Source organism: Centrocercus urophasianus, unplaced genomic scaffold, assembly GCF_019232065.1.
Source record: "Centrocercus urophasianus isolate 14NV4802_14NV808 unplaced genomic scaffold, USGS_Curo_1.0 seq_1364, whole genome shotgun sequence".
In the NCBI taxonomy this organism is placed as follows: domain Eukaryota; kingdom Metazoa; phylum Chordata; class Aves; order Galliformes; family Phasianidae; genus Centrocercus; species Centrocercus urophasianus.
The window spans coordinates 34,325-53,249 of NW_024884547.1; the positions used below are offsets into that span (position 1 = coordinate 34,325).

The 18,925-nt window shown below is 37.6% G+C and overlaps 1 protein-coding gene across 1 annotated transcript in view; it reads left to right on the forward strand.

Moving 5' to 3' along the window:
- Positions 1-9,559, forward strand: part of LOC122157425 (FERM domain-containing protein 3-like) — a gene marked incomplete at both ends in the record, with an annotated part of 43,111 nt that extends 33,552 nt beyond the window's left edge. The window contains 5 exons of the mRNA XM_042813062.1: positions 1,382-1,445; positions 2,438-2,526; positions 3,824-3,898; positions 4,418-4,486; positions 9,438-9,559. Coding sequence (XP_042668996.1) covers positions 1,382-1,445; positions 2,438-2,526; positions 3,824-3,898; positions 4,418-4,486; positions 9,438-9,559 — 419 coding nt within the window. The remainder of the gene's footprint in view (positions 1-1,381; positions 1,446-2,437; positions 2,527-3,823; positions 3,899-4,417; positions 4,487-9,437) is intronic.
- Between the last annotated feature and the right edge of the window lie 9,366 nt (positions 9,560-18,925).

An 18,925-nucleotide genomic window follows, 5' to 3' on the forward strand; every position in this document is an offset into this window, starting at 1 on the left:
TGTAGTGCCATTCTATGACAGAAGGAGAGAGTATCTTTTGCGAGGCTTATATCCATCATGAGAATTGAGCTTGAGTGCTTTATTTTTCTTGTTTCCATGCAAGGGAAGGTGACTTTTTGAAGATTTTTGTGTATTCATTTAGCCCATTGGCATGGAAACAAAATAAAATATTGATAGATGAAAATTCATGAAGTTGTCTCAATGTTATGCTGCCTATTGGAAGGTTGATCTGTTGGGATTGATCTAGATACAGTGTGATGCTTGTACTTTTCGTTTATAAAACCTAGAGCTCAGTAGCTTTCACTGGTATTAGCGGATGTTCACACCACTCAGTAAAAATCCAAATTCATATTTGATATTTCCTTGTCTTCTGATCTTACTGATCTTGTTCCAAAAATCTCAATAGATTTTGAAGACTGACAACTATTCATTACAGAGGACATTATTTATGGTAGACATGCCAAAAGAGTATGATAATAAAAAGTAGCAAAATATACTGTATGCTTTAGTTTGTGCTGGGTTTTTGAAAAGAGATTGGTTCTGTAAATTATTGTCACAGTAAGGTATTGGTAATATATTGTATTAGTGCACTGGCTCAACAAAAGTGTCTTTGGATTCCTGGTTTGCCTTTGACTTACTGTCTTATTTTTGCTTACAGATGTTTATTTCATGCACAATTTTCAATTCAGGATCTGACTGATTTCTGTATAAGGTTCTAAAGCATATTGCATCTTTGTAACCTGCCTGCCAAATTACATTGGTGTTGAATCTTTCTATCCTTCTACTGAAATTGGACTTTTTTGTTGCTATTGATAAATGTTAAAGTAAAATACTTTTTAGAAAATTTCTGGAATAGCATCCTCCTTACCTCCAGAGTCATTCCCATTTCAATTCTGCATCATCCAAAGTCTTCAGGGAAGTTTGAGAAGCTACAGTGTTTTCATCTCTGCTCTGGTAATGATAAAATTTCAGTTGCAATTTAATTCAGAGATAATTGTATTGTCTTAATGCAGTGCAGCATTATTCCATATCTAGTGCTTTGAACCTGGGTTAAATTATAACACAGGATAGCAACACACAAGATCCAGAAATAAGTGCTGTCAACCCTGTTTCTTTTCCAACATCCCAAATGAATTTTTTGCAGGTGCACAGGGTTGTAAAACAAATACTTTGCTTATTTTCCCTACTCTACAAGAAATCAGTATATTACATACTTTTATGCTGAATGTTTTATGGTGAAGATTTTATGCTAAAGGCCTCTCCTGAAGCTTTTGTCTATTTAAAGCCTCCTTGATGTTTGTGAATCAGTGAGGCCTGCGTGCAAATTTTCTTACCTGCAGTTCAGTTTGTTGTCTACAGTAAATCATTTTTCTCTTTCTAGGTGTGATGTCTATAAGCTGAAATTTGAAGGGAAGACTTTTTATGTGTTTGGAGCTCAGAAAGAGGTCAGGTTTAATATTTTTACAGGAATTCTGTATTTGATTTAGAGTCGACTTAAATATCATTCTTAACCAAACTTAAACTTCTATGAAGAATGATGATAATTATAAATATATATTTTCTAAAATGGAATGCAAATGAATGTGAATATTGTTGATTGTCAGAAGAGTGTCTTATTTGCAAGGGATTGAGATGTTTCTTACTTAACCTGCAGGCAGTGCTGAGTTGATTGTGGCTGGTTTTGATTGTCTGTGTAGCCAAGTTTTAATGGGTTTTATAACACTAAAGCTCTACCTGCCTACTCTAAAGCATGAACCCTCATGGGTATTGAATCCTGGATCAGAGAAAAATATTTTCATCTTTTTAGGATCACTTTCTCAAATTTTGCTCAGCTAGATAGGATGAAATCTTTCTTAATTAGAGTACTATCATTGGACTCTTACAATTAAAATTGTGGCAATTTTCCCTGCAACATGCTCTAACCAGTGCTTTCCCATGGGCAGAGTGATTTAGCCCAGTATTATGGCTTTGGATGCAGTCTGAGTGAAGAAAATGGTGGAAGGAAGCAATACCTGAAGTAGCAGGAGCTGTTTGAATGGTAGCAAGAAGGATTTGGTGATAGGACATAGTGAACAGGGGAGAAGTAGGTGGTTAAGCAGTGCAGCAACTGTATAATAGTGGAATATTAAACAGAAAGACTTTGATTTTGGGCTGACGGCTGTCAGGAGAGATTTATCTCAGAAGTCACCTATATATATGTTCTTCTCTACCACTTCAGAGCGTTCCTTTTTATTTCTGAAAAATTTGCCCAAGTAGTTTGATTACCAGCCACATATGGTATATATTTCTTTTAGTGAACTATAGATGGAGGATACACAGGAAAACTTGGTCTTCAGTTTATCTGATTATTCCTGATAGCCATTAGGTATGAATGCTTCATTTTTTTCAGATTTCAAAAGTTTGTTTGTTTTATTTGTCTTCTTTTTCTTGCATATAGAAAAAGGCTGTACTGACATTCCATACCTCAACACCAGCAGCCTGCAAGCATCTTTGGAAGTGTGGGGTGGAGAACCAGGCTTTTTATAAGTAAGTAAAACTGCAGTCTTCATCTATGCTAAAATGAAAAGAATATGTGCATCACTAGAAGATTATTCAAAATGAAATGTTCTGTTTCATTATCAGAATTCAAAATGAAAACAAAAAATATGCATGTTCTGAGAATGCTTGTTAGAGAATTTTATTATTAAAATGCATGTTTATTAGAAGCCAGTATTACAAAGTGTTTAGAAACTGAAAGGTGATGTTGGGTGGATATGGTATTGAACTTTTGTTTAGAAACGCTTCCTTTTGGGTGGGTAGTTTTTTCTGCCACTTAGTCTCTTCTTATACTATTGCATTATTATTTTTATTAAAAAACTTTCTTTGTAAGGGACATAGTAACACAAAGAGGATGGTGTAAGGGTGTATCCTTACTCTTACCCATAACTGCACAGGAAGAATGTATCTTCTACCATGAACGTTAATAACTTGCTTTATTTTGGAGGAGATTCCTTCTTATATTTTGATACTGATAATGTATCCTTCTAATTCAATTAATATATTCAGTGGGAATGCCAGAAATATGAGGTACTACAATAAAGCTGCTAATTCATCTCTACGACGAAAAATTGTTTTAGTTATGACTCAGTCCAGGCTCTCAGTTAATGGTTGTGATTATTTTCAACTACTTACAAGCCATAGAATATTGTCCTCTGGGATCTGAGAATGAGAGACTAAAACGAAATCAGTTTGCCATTTTGAAGCCACCGTACATCAAAGAAATAGCATGCCTGAGGTTCTACTCTTCCGTGATTGTTGTAGGTCTCTGATTGTTGAGATAAAAGTTTGCTACATACTTTATGGTTATGGAAGAGCGCAAACTCCTTAAAGTTGACAGCATAGAGACACCATAAATGCACCTGTTTTTAGAGACAAATATACTGCTTCTGCATTCTTTATTTGTTTGATCAGTGGAAAAGTGGAAATGATAGCCATATTGTCTTCTCTTAGAGTAAAATTGGCCTAGGGGTTGTTGGCTTATTGCAGTCTTTCTTTTGTCTTAAGAATGAGTCCTCAGAGATGCAGCGTTTGCATTTCATTTTTATGTTTTCCTACCCAGGTAATCTCTCACTTTATGTTCAGTTATTCTGCACTGTTTGAATTGTTTTGTGTGGCACTTCATATACAAATCCATTTATAGGTCTAAAAAATGTTGGTAAGTCAAATTATTGCGTACTACTTTGTTATATAAAAATAGCACAAATTGTAAATGAACTTGTTCAGTTTTGCATATCCAGTTTCTTCAGTGCTGAAAATATAACAGTCTTTGTTCTTTTTCATCAAGGTATGCAAAATCCAGCCAGATTAAGACCATGTCCAGCAGCAAAATATTTTTTAAAGGCAGCAGATTTCGTTACAGGTGGGTGCTTCCTATTTCTTTTTCTTGTTAAACTATTTTAGAAAGTTAAAAAACAAACAAAAATACAGTTATTACTTTTGGCAAATTGAAAACTTTTTCTTCCTGAGGACCTTTTCAAACCTACTTCAGGCCAGGATTAAAATTAGTTTGTATTGACTTGTCAAAGAGCAGTTCCACCGTAATGGGGTCCCTGTTTTGGTGTAGCTTCTAAGAAACAAGGATGCATGGCTATCATAGATCATGTTCAATATAGAGCAGTGTTGCTGGACAGCTTTGGAAAAGGGCTGTATTACTGGATTGGTCTAAGTAACACATAACATTCAATTACAAGAGGCTACTTTTTCTTCAGTAGCTTTACAGATAATTTATCAGCAGAATTTTCAATTTTAGACATTTTTTTTTTTTTCATTTTCTTTTTTAAAAAATACGTAAATTATTCATGCATGTATAGTTCTTGTCATATAATGAGCTCATCTTAGTATTTATTTGCTTGAATATATAATACATATTTTAATGCAGTGGAAAAGTAGCCAAAGAGGTGGTGGAGGCAAGCTCTAAAATCCAGAGGGAACCTCCGGAAGTTCACAGGTATGTCTAGACATTTAATATTACAGTTTGAGGACAAAAGAGAATTTCTGCACTCTGCAGAGACATTCTCTTTTCTCTTCTGTGGGGTGTAGTGACTGTTATTCTGAACCTCCATGCTGAGACATTTGGAAATGAGTGTTGGCTGTGACAGAAAATTTTGACAGTTGTGTATTGTCTCCTACACAAGGGAAGCTAATTTGTGCTGCTTTGAAGCTAGCTTTAATTGGCTAGATAATTAGCTTGTATTATTTTCTGTGTTTGGACATGGAATCTTCTTACATGATTTTGACAGATAAGTACAATGTCATTTATTTCCCCATTCTTTTCCAGTTTCAAAAGATTCTGTTTCGTTTACACATATGGGAATATTTAAAGGTATACTTAATAGCTCTTTCATAGTCCAGTAAGCTTAAAGAATGTTCATTCTTTAAGAAAAGAAAAGTTGATTTGTTAGAAGTAATCATCTGGACTTTATGAGCAAACTAATTCTTTTTAGTGTTCATCACTTATTGCCCTGACAATGTAAATAGTCAAAACCTAATTAAAGATAACAAATTCTTTCTGAAGAGAAGAGGCTAGCAAGAAAATCAGATTTCATAGAATCATCTAGGTTGGAAAAGACCTTCAAGATCATCAAGTCCAACGATCTTTACCTAGTGAATCTCATGACATGGTAGTTCCACATCCACATATCTCTTAAAATCTCTTCAGGAACACCACATAAATGGAAAGCCTGTTCCAGTACCTTGATCACAGAATCACAGAATCACAAGGCTGGAAAGGTTCTACAAGATCAGCTAGTCCAGCTGTCCTCCTATCACCATTCCTACCTGCTTAGCTACTAAACCATATCTCATAGCACCTCATTCAGATGCATCTTGAACACTGCCGGGGACGGTGACTCCACCACCATTCCAGTGCCTGACTACTCTTGGAGAGAAAATGCGTTTCCTTATATCTAATCTAAATCTCCCCCGGCACAACTTGTGGACATTTCCTCAGGTCCTATTTGTTGCCTGGGAGAAGAAGGTGACCCCCTTCTCACCACAGCTTCCCTTCCGGAAGCTGGAGAATGATGAGATCTCCCCTGAGCCTCCTCTTCTCCAGACTGAACAATCCCAGCTCCCTCAGCCGCTCCTCATAAGACTTGTGCTCCAGACCCCTCACCAGTTTCGTTGCCCTTCTCTGGACACGTTCCAGGGCCTCAATGTCTTTCTTGTAGTGAGGGGCCTAAAACTGAACACAATACTTGAGGTGCACCCTCACCAGCGCTGAGTACAGGGGATGATCACCTCCCTGCTCCTGCTGGCCACACTATTTCTAATGCAGGCCAGGGTGGCATTGGCCCTCTTGGCCACCTGCACACACTGTCAACTCATGTTCAGCTGAGCGTCAACCAACACCCCCAGGTCCTTTTCCTCTTTACAGTCATCCACCCGCTCATCCCCAAGACTATAGGACTGCATGGGGTTATTGTGGCCAAAATGCAGGACATGGCACTTGTTGAACTTCACTCCACTGGGCTCAGCTCAGCTATCTAGCCTGTCCATATCCCCCTTAAGGCCTTCCTACCCTCAGGCACATCGACACTACCTCCCAACTTGGTGTCATCTGCAGATTTACTGAGGGTGCACTGAATGCCCTTATCCAGGTCATCAATAAAGATATTAAATAAGATGGGTACCAGTATTGACTCCTGGGGGACACCACTTGTAATGGGTCACCAGGTGGATTTAACTCCATTAATTACTACCTACTGAACACGGCCCTCTAGGCAGTTCCTTACCAAAACAATGATATACTTGTCCAGGCCACAGACAGCCAGTTTCCCCACGAGAATACTGTGAGAGACCATATCAAAGGCTTTGCTGAAATTTGGGTAGACTACATCAACAGCCTTTCCCTTATCTACCAGTTGGTTTCCCTTATCACCCAGTTGTAGAAGGAGATGAGGTTGGTCAAGCAGGACCTTTCTTTCATGAACCCTTTCATGGACCTGATCCCCTGGATGCCATACACATGCTGTGCAATCTCACCCAAGATGATTTGCTTCGTAACTTTCCCTTGTACCGAGGTCAGGCTGACAGGCCTGTAGTTCCCCAGATCCTCCTTACAGCCCTTCTTGTAGATAGGAGTCACGCTGGCAAGCCTCCAATCCTCTGGGACCTCTCCAGATAACCAGGAGATGGTGGAAAGGAGCTTGGCAAAACATTTCTGTGAAGAAACCCTTCCTAAACCTCTCCTGGTGCTGCTTAAAACCATTTTGTCATTTTCTATCATATGTCACAGGAGAAAAGAGACTATAATGCTATTTAAAAACTTTTTAAAATTCTTAATTTTCTGAATATTCTGCAGCTATATCCTTATTTTGACTGTGTTTGTGGTTTTTTTTTTTGTCAGGGTTTGGGGAGGCCTTTTAAAAATACATTTGAATATGGAAGCTCCATGTACACTTGAGAGGAAAGTGGATTGTTTTTGTTGAAGTATAGAAGTATGTTTGCAGAAGATATAATATGCTGCCTAGCCCTAATATGGAACAAATATTAAGCCCATGCAGATATGTTTTATATATGTTTTTGCAGATCACATTTAAAAAACCTGTAGATGATATCCTAGACAGTGTTATCTGGGAACACAGAAAGCAGAATATCAGAATACAAGTCCAACCTTGGGATAGAATATGTGCACACGAAAATGAATTTTAAATTAAATTAGCTACTCAGATAAGGAAGTACCTTGTTGCCTACTTTCTGCAGGATCTTTTTTTTGTGTAGGATAAAAAGATTTTAAAGTAAAATTATTTTTATCTTACATTTTTATTTGCTTTCAGTGTTATAAGGAGTGCATTGTTGAAACTTCCAATGTAAAGAAAGAAACAAATCAGACTGGGAATAGTTACAGTGCAATGCCACACAGACTTAACACCCACAAATATGAGCGTGTATTTTCTTATGATTATCATCCTACAATTGATTGCATTTAGAATATTATGGTACCTTCAAATTCAGCTTTTTAGACTGAATAAGAAAAAGCCTAGTGATGTGAAGTTTTTTTATGATGCAGGTCTTGAAATGGGGAAGAACGATGTATAGCTTGACCTTTTAATAGAGAAGTAAAATCATAGACTATAATAGTTTCAGTTCACCAAAAAAAAAAAAAAAAAGTTTGGATTTTGAGCCTGAAAATGACTTTTTTTTAGATGCAAAACAGCTGGAGGAAATTGTGTGATTGTAGGTATAAAGAAATAATTTTTTTCTTCCTTTATGTTGTCTCTCTTTCTCTCTTTATGTCTCCCTCCCTCTTTTCATGTCTAGAGAGAAAGAAATTTTAGGTGGCTCCTGTAGAATGTTGTATTTGGATATTACATTTAAAAATTGTAGACTGAAAGTCTGCTGGAACGTGTAGTCATAAAGCATTAATACAGTGGCAGTTTTTTTTTTCTGACAAATACACACTGAACAATTTAATTTCAATTTATTATTATTATTATTATTATTAGCAGCAGTAGTAGTAGTAGTAGTAGGATTTGCCTTCAGGGCATTCTTGAAGGAGGAATCTCTGTGAATAAGCACTGAATAGGAACTTTATAAGTGTTAGCAGGCACAGTTCCCATTTTCGGAATTGATTCATAGCTTGTTTCAACAAGCACAAAGATCAAGTAGATAGATAACAAGCCTGCAGAGGTGTATGGGCTGCAGTGATTATAGGTAACAGTCATGTCAGTGGAAAACTTCTCTGGATAGTGAAAATTTAGATTAAGTAGTTCTTAAAGACTGCTCTTTGTAATGCAATTGAGGACAAATATTGCTTTGGGTGTATGTTAATGAGAGGAAAATCATAGTAATTGAACAAGAAGTCTTTTTTATCCACACAGAATATTTAGTGACATGTAATGTGACTTAAAACAGGACATCTGTGTCCTTAGTTTGCAAAAACTCTCAGTGACATGCAGTCCCTTCTCTTTGTTTCCCATACATGTTTTACTCAGTTTGTTCATCTGTGTATCATTTTAAGTTGTCTTTTTTGAACTTGAAATGTACTTATGAAACTTCAGCTCTGCTCTTGGGTTTGCTCCCTTAACTTTCACCTGCAGTTTTGAGTCAGAACCTAATTTAGAGAAAACTGAGAATGGATGGAGAGAACACAACATGAACAGTATTACTAGGCTATGCTAAATGCAAATCTATATACCATTTGAAGTCAAAGATTCGAGAGAATTCTCTTTAATTTCATCTTTGCTTCTGTCAAAAATAAATGTTTTAAAACGTAATGCCTCAGCTCTTGGTTCAGGCCTGTAACATGTAGGCCCTAGATAATTTATTCTGAAGGATCATTTTATTTTCTCAGTGATGTGGTGTTATAGTAGTGAACTATGTGGCTGAAGCAAATCAACAAAATTCCTTAAAATTTCCTGAGTAAGTTCAACACTCGCTATTAGGAAAATCTGTTAGAGGCAAGTAAAACAAGAAAGAAAACCCAGCTGCGCAGCTGAAGACATGGTCTAGAGGCAGTGTTTGCAGTGCTTAAGAATGAAATCTCTGTTTATATGTTAACTACAAGGAGTTGTTGCTGTATTCTTTAGTTTGCAGTGCTCAGTCCATAAGAAGTCCTTCACTCAGTCCCAGAGGCAACGTAACGATATCAGCAAAATGATTTATATCCTCTCTGCCTTCCTTGAAGCCAAATACTCATATCTGCCATGTGGTGCAGAGAGGAGCAACATGGCTGCACAGAGCTCGAAAACATTTCTTATGCTTCTGATGTTGGAAAGTTTGTCTGCAAAGGGTGCAACATAAGATGGGCCAAAGCAGCGTTCATTGTGAAGAGCTTGTTATGTTATCTCAAGCCCTACCATAATTTTTGCAAAATTATTTTGAAATGACATACATTTGTTTGACTCTAGTTGTTTTTTCTTGTGAATAAACTGACCCTATTCTCCCTGTTCTTTTAGAACCAGCGTTACGCAGAGTCGCAGCTCTCCCTCTCTGAACAAGCAACTCATAATTAATATGGAACCTTTGCAGCCCCTTATTCCTTCTCCATGTGAGGAGGAGGAGGTTCCTTTAGATGAAGGTGAGACAGTTTCCTGATTCCTGGCAAACATTACCAATATTTATTAGAAAATACACAGAAAAACATCTTGGTTTGTTACTGACTTAGGAAAAATTTTAATGATTTCTACTAGGAATGCACCATTGAAGCTCTGTATATTTCGTTGAGGAATGATCACTAGCTCAAAGAACTGTCCACAAGCCTTGTGCAGAATACTTTCTGAGGAAAGTTACTACCATTAAATGTTCTATTTATCTTTTTTTTTTTCTTGGAATTATGAAACAGAAGAATGTAAATTAAGTAATTGCATTAAATACCTATCTTTCTGAGATGCAGTCGTTACAAATAATGATGTGAACATCTTGGTCAGTTTAAATGAGGATAATTGATTGTTCATCATAAAAAGGTAGCCAACTAAACAAAAATGTTTCTTATTTAAGACGTAGCGAGCTAATAGAATCAGAAGCTGGGAAATGAAACCTTTATTGCTAATTTGTTGTACTTAATTAACAGGAAACAGGGAACAGCTGATCTTTTGTAACTGTATTCATTTTCTTGGGAGTACGTTTTGAATGTCATTGTATATGTGTCGTGAAATCCTGTTTTCTTTGTTGTTTGGTGTTTATGCACAGAATGTTGTATAAATAGCATGACTTAATTGTCTGTATACTTAGATTATAATAATTAGTAGTAATAGCTGTGTGGCAGGTAGCTAATTTTATCAACTATTTATTTACCTCTGCTGTGAAATACCTGTTTCTTACAGGCATTAACTTTCTGGCAGCCACAAATCAACTAGCGCCTCCCTTCCTGCTGTTCAGTTCCCACTATTGCAGAGTTACAACAGCCTGCTGCTTTACTTATTACTCTAAGCAATGCAATCCGTTTTTGGAAACTGCTGACTACATTTACTACTATATGCTCACTGGAGAGTGCAGATATGCTTCAAACACATACGTTACATATGCTAGACAGTCATGTTTCCTTTTAGATGAGCAGATTGTTGTTATTATTACAGTTCAAAAGAAATATTTGTTCATGGATTTCCTGTAAATGTAATATGTATAGTCTAATACTACTAGCTGCCAAGTAATGGTACTCAGCTCTTGTACAGTATATTCCTGCAGAAGGCTTGGGGCATATCAAATTCCAGTCTAAGCTGATCTTGCAGCTCAGACATATACACCAGCTCTCCTCTCGACACACAGTGTTCGTGTGCATCTTTTTGCTGTGTGTTCCACCATCTCCCTTTCACCAGCACTAATCACCTTGGAGTGAATTAGTACAAGGAGTTAAAAAGTTAATGATAACAGTTCAGTGTCCCAATTCTTGCTGGCTCAGCCTTTAAGAAATTCATCAGAGTGGTCCAGGCAAGGTGCTGTGCCAAAGGCAAGGGAGGAGCAGGATCTTATAGGCTGGGAGAGAAAGGGCGGCCAGCTCTGGGGCTGACATAACTGCACTGGCAAACTGTTTTTAGTGCATAACACATGTCAAACAACCTTGGCAACTCTTTGGATGGTGGGGCCTGAAGTGGGGGCAGACAATCTGATAGTCTCTTTTCCAAAGTGCTTGTAGATGCTGCTGAGCACAGAGTAGCCATGTCAGAGCTGGCTATAGGGCAGGTCAGCCGTCTCCAGGCTGTATAGGCTGGCTTATGCAGCCTCCAGGACCCACACTCGTACCTCTGCAAGGTCTGATGCTAAACCTACATTCAAGCTGCTGATTGCCAAGACCTTCATGTGTTGCTGCACTAACGCTGTGTATGCAGGGGCAGGCAACTCATCAGGAAGGCTGCCCACAGTGCTCTGGCAGTTCATGCCTTGGACAGACTCGGAACAATACAATTTTTCTCTTCTAACTGAGCAAAACTTGCTTATTCTTAATTTTATGTCAGCTTTGGATATTGCAAGCAAAATATGTGGCCAGAAAAAATGGTGATCATAGTGTTATCCTTTTTAATTGCTGGCTTGAGAAAGCACCTTTTCTTCCTAAAGCTGTTGGAGAGGTTCAAAACTGAACTAATAGAAACTGCCAGGTGAGAGGGAATTTTTTTTGTCAATTATTCATGTTGCTAAGGAACAAAGCAATCAGAGATTGTGCTAGCAGTCTGTAGGGGATTTTAAACAGCCTTAGCATAATCTTTTCAAATGTAAAAACCCATATTGCAACCAAATATGAAAAAAACCACAACAACAGCCTATCTATTCTCCCATATGAAATTTCATCTTCGGGTAAAAAAACGTATGCTGACTAATCATGTTCATAAATGACTACTATTCATGGGAATTAAAGTAAAGGGTGTCTGTGATAACAGTTTAGTATTTATTTTAGCACTTGACATTTAGACAAGGGGATTTGAAAACAGAAATTTGTTAGAATGGCAGCAAAAATGAGTTTTCCTGTTTTTACCTCATTCCTCAAGATCTAATTCTTCACCCAGCCCTTAAGGGCTGTATACAGGTGTCCAATTACAAATTTAACTTCCAGATTTGAACTAGGTATTTTTTATTTGAACTTAAAAGTATTTTTTTGCTCTTTAAAAGTATAGTTATTTAGATGAGTTACCTGATAGATTGACCACCAGTCAATCCAGTACTTATCAACTTAGACAGCAAGTGTGCCAGTGGAAAACTGGTGAAAGCTCCGAGTATCTGCCTTTTAGATGTAAGTAGCTGGTAGTTATGTTATAAGTGGCATTTGGCTTCTGTGAGAGAAACTGGCACCCAAATGTCAGTGTGTTTCAGAGATAGGATTCAGGAGCGGGAGTTGATGTCTCACTGAAGTTACAGTCACTGTCAGATGACAAGCTCATCCAAATTGGGGTGTCTTAGCTAGTGGGTTTAAGAAGAGCTACAAGAGTGAGGATGATGTATGTCATGCACAAACAGAAGACTTCTGCCCATGTCAGTTTTTTTTTTACCTCATTTTTACATTACTGGGAACTAACTGGAAGTTTGTAATTTGTAAGTCAATAAAACTGTTTTCACTGACATCCCTGAAAAAATAAAGGGATTTGTTTAAAAAAGTATGTTGGTGGTAGTTTGCAGGCTAGACTTGCTGCTGAAATAAATGAGAGCTAATGCATTTTCCCTACTTATGCATCACAAGCATCACTTCTATGTCATGATTTTCTCAAGATTTCTTTGGATTTGGGAGAGAAACTAAAGCAAAATGGGATTTCTACAGATGAATATTTTCATAGTTTACGTTCCGATAATGACTACAAATATTTTACGTTATCATAATTACATCCTGTCCTCTTTAACCTAGTTCCAGTAGATTCTAATGGACATTTGGTTAGGCATTGTAAGATAACGAACTCTCTACAGAAAGAATAGTAATAGTTCTTTTTTTTTTCTTTTTCTTTTCTGTGTGCATGTGTTCCTGGGTATATCCTGAACATTTTCCACTAGTTTTTCTATTCTTCTGTGTGACCCTTGCAGCACATTCTTCCCTTCTCCAGTTTGGTATGTCTGTCTTCAGAAAACTAATCTGAAGTTCTCAAGACATGAGTTTTGCAGGTCTATTCTGTTTTTTGTGTATACCACTTAAAATTCTTCATCTTTTTCCATTACTCTTGTGCTAATGTCCTGTCTGACTCAGAAGGAGGAAAGAGGGACCATGATTAATCATAGAATGACCGTCCTGCATAGAAGCGTGTTGCATGGAACCAAATTTTATGTGAATGACAATCAGATATGCTTATGGAGGTCATTTCTACCTTTTAAATTTTGAAGATCTTCTTCTAAAGTCAGTTCATTATACTGGTTTTGCAGTATTTAGAAGTGTGTTTCTGGAATTTATCTTTGTCATAGAAAGCCAAATTCAGCCGTTCTGAACGCTCTTATTACATCCTATGGTCCTTTCCCTGTAGAATTTTTTTTCACATGCAGTTGAACATGTTAGATTTCTTTTGCTAATTGCTATAGCAGTTGTGTGGATACCTTCTTTCGCTGTCTGATCTGGTAATGCAGATTAGTTCCTGTCCTGATGACTTGGCAATTATTTTGCAGGGGGTGGTTGTTTTCTTCAGATTCCCTGGCATCAGATGCAAGCAAGACTTGCCTATCTGAGTAAAAAAAATAAAGTAATTAATATCTCCATTACACGTTAATTTCTCCATCTCTCAGATGTCTGGTTTTGCTAACCGATGAAAGCTTCTAAGCCATTTGATACGTATGTGCTCAGGTTTCATACATAAATTGTTTTCTTAATGACTTTTGCTATGGAAGCAATCAAAGTAAAGTAATGTCATCCAGTCATTCTGCTGGTTGGTGTACCTTCTGCTGTGTTTCTGAAAAAAGACAACTGATGGGAGAGACTCATTCTAAATTCCTTCTATTTAAAATCCACACTCCTTAGTATTTTCTTCCCCAGATGTTTCCACACTTTTTAAGATATGCTCACTGAGCTGGGTGATTTTTTAAAAGATTCTATTTTCATATGAAAGTTATATGTCAGTGGGCATCTGTACTGTGTGTGAATAGCCCTTATCCTTTCCTTTATTCTGTACTAGTAGCTGTCTGTCAAAAAGGAATATGTCACTGATACTCACTGCTACTTTAAAACGTACAGCTACTACATGTTTTTACTGAAGTTACTGTTGTATCATTGGAGTGCAAGAGATACTGAATTGGTGGCAATTGTCTGGCATCAAAAATATCTGATTTTGAAAAAATGGAGTTTTTGTTGCATCTGATAAACGTGTATGGGAATGAGCACACAGCAGCTGTGTATGCATGGTTGTCTGGGTGTGTTAATTCTGTGTACCAGAGCACATGAAAAAATAGTCCCTAATGCAATAGTCCCCATAAATCTTAAAATATGCTCGTAGAATAAAAATAATTTTAACTATCTGTTCACACTATGCCTGTAGAGCAGGGGATGAGCACATTCGTCATTATATCTACGGTCAACAAACTAACTTGGATTTACAGTTCTCTGGCCATGCAGTTTAGCCCTTACAGGTCCAAAACCAGCTTTTTCACAAGTGAAACTTTTGTTTCAAGCCAACAATTCCTATTCTGTACAACAGATAATTAGCTCTGCCATCTTTCTTTTGTAACATATTTATAAATTTGCATAGTTTAAGGTGCTTACTGTAAGATGTTTCCCTTTCCCCCTTTCTTTCCCACATATTTGCAAGCATGTCATTGATTTTGTAGTGCAGAGAGAACAGGAATGCCAGATCACAGGCTTGGGCAGCACATGTCGTAAATATTAGAGACAGGTATTCTAAAAAGCGAGAGACTATGTCCTGTCATACAGTCCTCTCTGTGGTGCTGATGAATCCAGTCAGAGCCCCTCTCCCATGAGGACAGTGTGATGATGTGTGTGTGGTTGCATTCCAGCTTCCAGCTGGAGCGAATGGTCAGCAGTGATCATCTATGTGTCATGCCTTTTTTAGGAACCCACGTATGCTGCACAGGACACAGAAATTGCCAGCCTTCTGAAGCACTGCATATAGCTGGTGAATATGCAGAGTTCGGTAGTTGCCCACAACGGAGAACCGAAGCACACATGCAGAGAGTAATGTTTTCCCTAAGTTTAGGATTTTTCTCTTTTTGTTTATTCACGGAGAGGTCAGCTTTGGTGCTAGCCTTGTTTTCGTCACATCAGTTCCCCTAAAACTAAGGCCTGTAAGCACAGCTCTTTTTTTCCCTTTCTAACTATATATTTTCTGCAAGTACTTTCCAGGCAGCAGTGAGGAATTGACACCAGCTGCCAAATTAAAGCTTTTAGAAAAAATAATGGCTGCAGTGTCATTTTGTTCTATGAAAACAGACCCTAAATGCTGGCCCTTTGTTTCTTTGCAAAATGTTTTGATGCCTTGGATATTTTTATACTTGTGTGTGTGATTCAGCTGTTACACCAGCAACTGCTAACTGAGATGGACTCTGTGGAAGTTTGTATTGTACGTTACAAGTTGTATTTAGAAGTGTTTAAAAATAACCCCTCGTTCTGTTCCCTGCTGGGATATTTTTGTTGGCCATGTTAGAAGCCTGTCATTTGATTCATTGAGAGGGACTTGCATTGGTCTTTTGAAACACGGAGGAAGTTCAATGAAAGGTTGAAGGCAGTATGAGTAGAGTCTCTACAAGACTTTGAGAAGAGGGATTCATAGCCAAAATGGTGAAATGCCTTGTAAAAATCCAAACCAAGAGAAGCATTCATTTGCGGATGGTTAACCACTGTAACAAGGAAGTGTGCATTCGATTGCTGCGGCATGGCTCCAAGATCACAGCCAGAAGGGCTGGTAAATTTAACTTTTAAAATTTATTTTACTCATACTTTTTTTTTTCTTCTTTTTTTTTTTTTTTTCCTCCATAGCCAGTTGTGCTATTAGTGATCTACTGATAAGAAACTGTGCATGATGAAATATTACACTGAATACATCAGAGAATAAGGATGAATTACTGACAAGAGAAGAGTTACAAAGGAAGAATGAATGAGGAAAAAAAAAAACAACTTAAATGAGATTTGTTGTAATGTTTTACTGAAATAATGGACTGGAATTATACTCTAGTAGATTTTTTTTAATTCAAGGGAGAAAGGAGAAATACTTTTAAAATTTGATGTTTTCTGGCGAAACTAGATAGTTGTTAAATTTGAAGATAAGCTGATACTTTATCTTGAATGTTAGCTGAATGAAGCAGCAGATACATTTCAGCTTAACTGCAACTGGGTGACTGATTCGCCAGGTCATAATTTTGTTGTTACTGCTTTTCTCAGTAATGAATAAATAATATATATTTTATATTATAATATAATATCCTGAATATTAATATCAAAAAGAAAAAAGGAGCCTGTTTCAGATCTCTTTTTCGTTATACAGAAAAGAATGTGACTCAAAGAACAAAAAGTGTTGTTCTGGATAGCAATGAAAACTAAGCTTTTTATTTGCTTTTATACCATAGTTATTTTTTGCCATAGACAGACTGGTCCATTCATTGCTCTGTACGTCTCTGTTCTGTTGATGAAATATAATGCTTCAAAATTTGTTTTTCCATGTTTTCTACAATACTTACGCTTTTGCATATGTGGATAGAGAGGTTTCAGCTTCTCATGCACCTGTATCATGCATTGATATTGAAACTTCATTTCAGAAATGAGAGTTTACAGGACATTCAAGTAAGGATGTCCTGGCAAAGACCAGAGAATTGTCATGCCTGTAACATTTGAAAACCAAAAGACAGTGAGCATAATAGGTATGGGAGAGCCTGCTTCTTTCAGTGACTTCTGTCTGATGGGCAGCAGCTCCTGGCTGCCTTTGTGTGATGAGTTCACCACTCAGGGGAAACAGTAGTACCTGTGAGAGTAGCACTGAATACCCTTGTTTCAAAAATCATTAGCGAAATAGAAAAAATATCTTTCTTTGCATGAATTCTGTATTCTTATTTCTCAGTTAGTCAGTTTTCTAATACATGCAAGCCATCTTGAACTAGGCAATAGTCTAATAATGGATTTGTGTACAGGGGCTATGACAATTCTGATAATTATAATATAAATTATATTATAATTATATATTAATTAAAATATAATCCTTGATCTTGTGGTACAATTTTTAGGATGTTATTTCTTTTAATGCACATTGGTAACAAATCTGCATATCAGCTTATAAAACCGAGGGATTGTGGTCAGCTTGTACAAAACCCCCTCATAGAGGGAGGCACAGTTCCTCAGGAGAGCCTCGTTCTGCATGTCACATTTCAGAAAAATGCTGATTTGTGCCAGAAGTGCTCACCCAGGCTCAGCAAGGTTGCTGGAATGTCCCACGTGTCCTTTTCTCAGGTGCTAAGCTTATGCATTGGCTCCAGTTCTTTGCAGTCTTGCTCTCCTTGCCTTTTGCTAGGCCGTGAGTGATGGCAGTCCCTTCACCAGCTCCTCCCCTTTTCTTGCTCTGCTGACAGACAAATCCTCTTTTTAACTCCTGTTTCCATTGCAGACATTTCCCCCTCCCTTGTACTCCCCTTAGCCTTTTCACTGCTTAATCCTAATTTTGAGAAGGATAAGCACTGCTGAGGTGGGCTTTGAGGACAGAGGTGGGATATAGACAGCATACTTCAGAAATCTTGCTGTACTACATGCCCTACTTTGCTTTTATTTCTGCACTCTGGGTGTGCTTTGCAGGATGTGAGGAGCAGAATTGCCTCCACTAGCAGCTGCACATACTGTGGCATTAGCTGAACTCTGGGACACAGTGCATGCCTGGAAAGATGGTTGCAATGCTGTGGAGTCACAGCACTTGCAGCTGATGTGAGCTGGCAGCTGTGACAGGGCTTTACTCCCTTCTAGAAATTCCAGTAAGAGTAAAATTAACTGGAACTGCCAGCAGGAAAACTCGGTCACTACCTAAAAAGTCTAAAACTGTCAGTGATTTATTCTCCTTGCAAAGCCAGATTAAGTGTTTTATATGAGCATGGGAAATGGGTAGGATATAGCCTCCTACTTCTGAGAGCTGAGCATTTGGCTGTGGTGCAGATCCTGCTTTGATGTAGGTCCTCTAAAGGAAAATATTTGACTTCAGTGTCATTTTAGATTGTTTCCCTTTCCTTCCATTCCTTTATGATCTCCATGAACTTTGCTCAAGTGAAAGTTACTCTCTCCTTCAAGTAGTTCTATGCATAGTACATATAAAGTTTGTAATTAAAGTAAGTGAAGGAATGCACAAAATTTCTAGAGGAAATGATGAAGGACATAGGAAGGAGCCATACCTGTTGCAGCATGATGGCTGTACTTGTTTACACGCTACATATTTCAATCAGAGAGATCATTTGCTGTCCTCTTTCTGGACCATATCTTATTTTTCACTTCCCTGTTTAAAACAAGGAAGTTTTAATGCCCATTTCCTTCTTCTCTACACAAGTTCTAGTTCTTTTACAGATATGTAGTTGTGTTTGCCTGTCTGATCAATAAAGCTGTGTGCAGTATATCCAGCCACAAGACAAAGTGCAAACTGATTTTTTTAGTGAGAGCTTACACTTTTTTTCTGGAATGCTGTCTTTTCAGCAACTGCAGCTTCTTAGGAATGGTGGAGGTGGAGCTGCCTTCAACCTATGAATCCCGAGCTGCTGTTTTTGGCTCCTTTAGAGAAACTGGCATCTGGCAACATTTATGTCAGACTGCTCCCATATTCATGTTCACAGCGTATGACTGCTGTGAACTTGTTTTTTATTCAGCTGTTCATGTTCCTATCTGCAGTAGCAAGTAAGAGTTTCAGAGGAATCCCAATATTTAGCAAAAGGGAGGTATTGAGTTTTGGCTTGGATAACGAGCTTTCTCTGGCTTTGTAAGATTTGTCCAGTTGCCAGAAAAGCATAGCAAAGCTTTGCTGTAGATATATATAAGAAATAAAACTGGGAACATATTTAATCAATATGCCAGTAT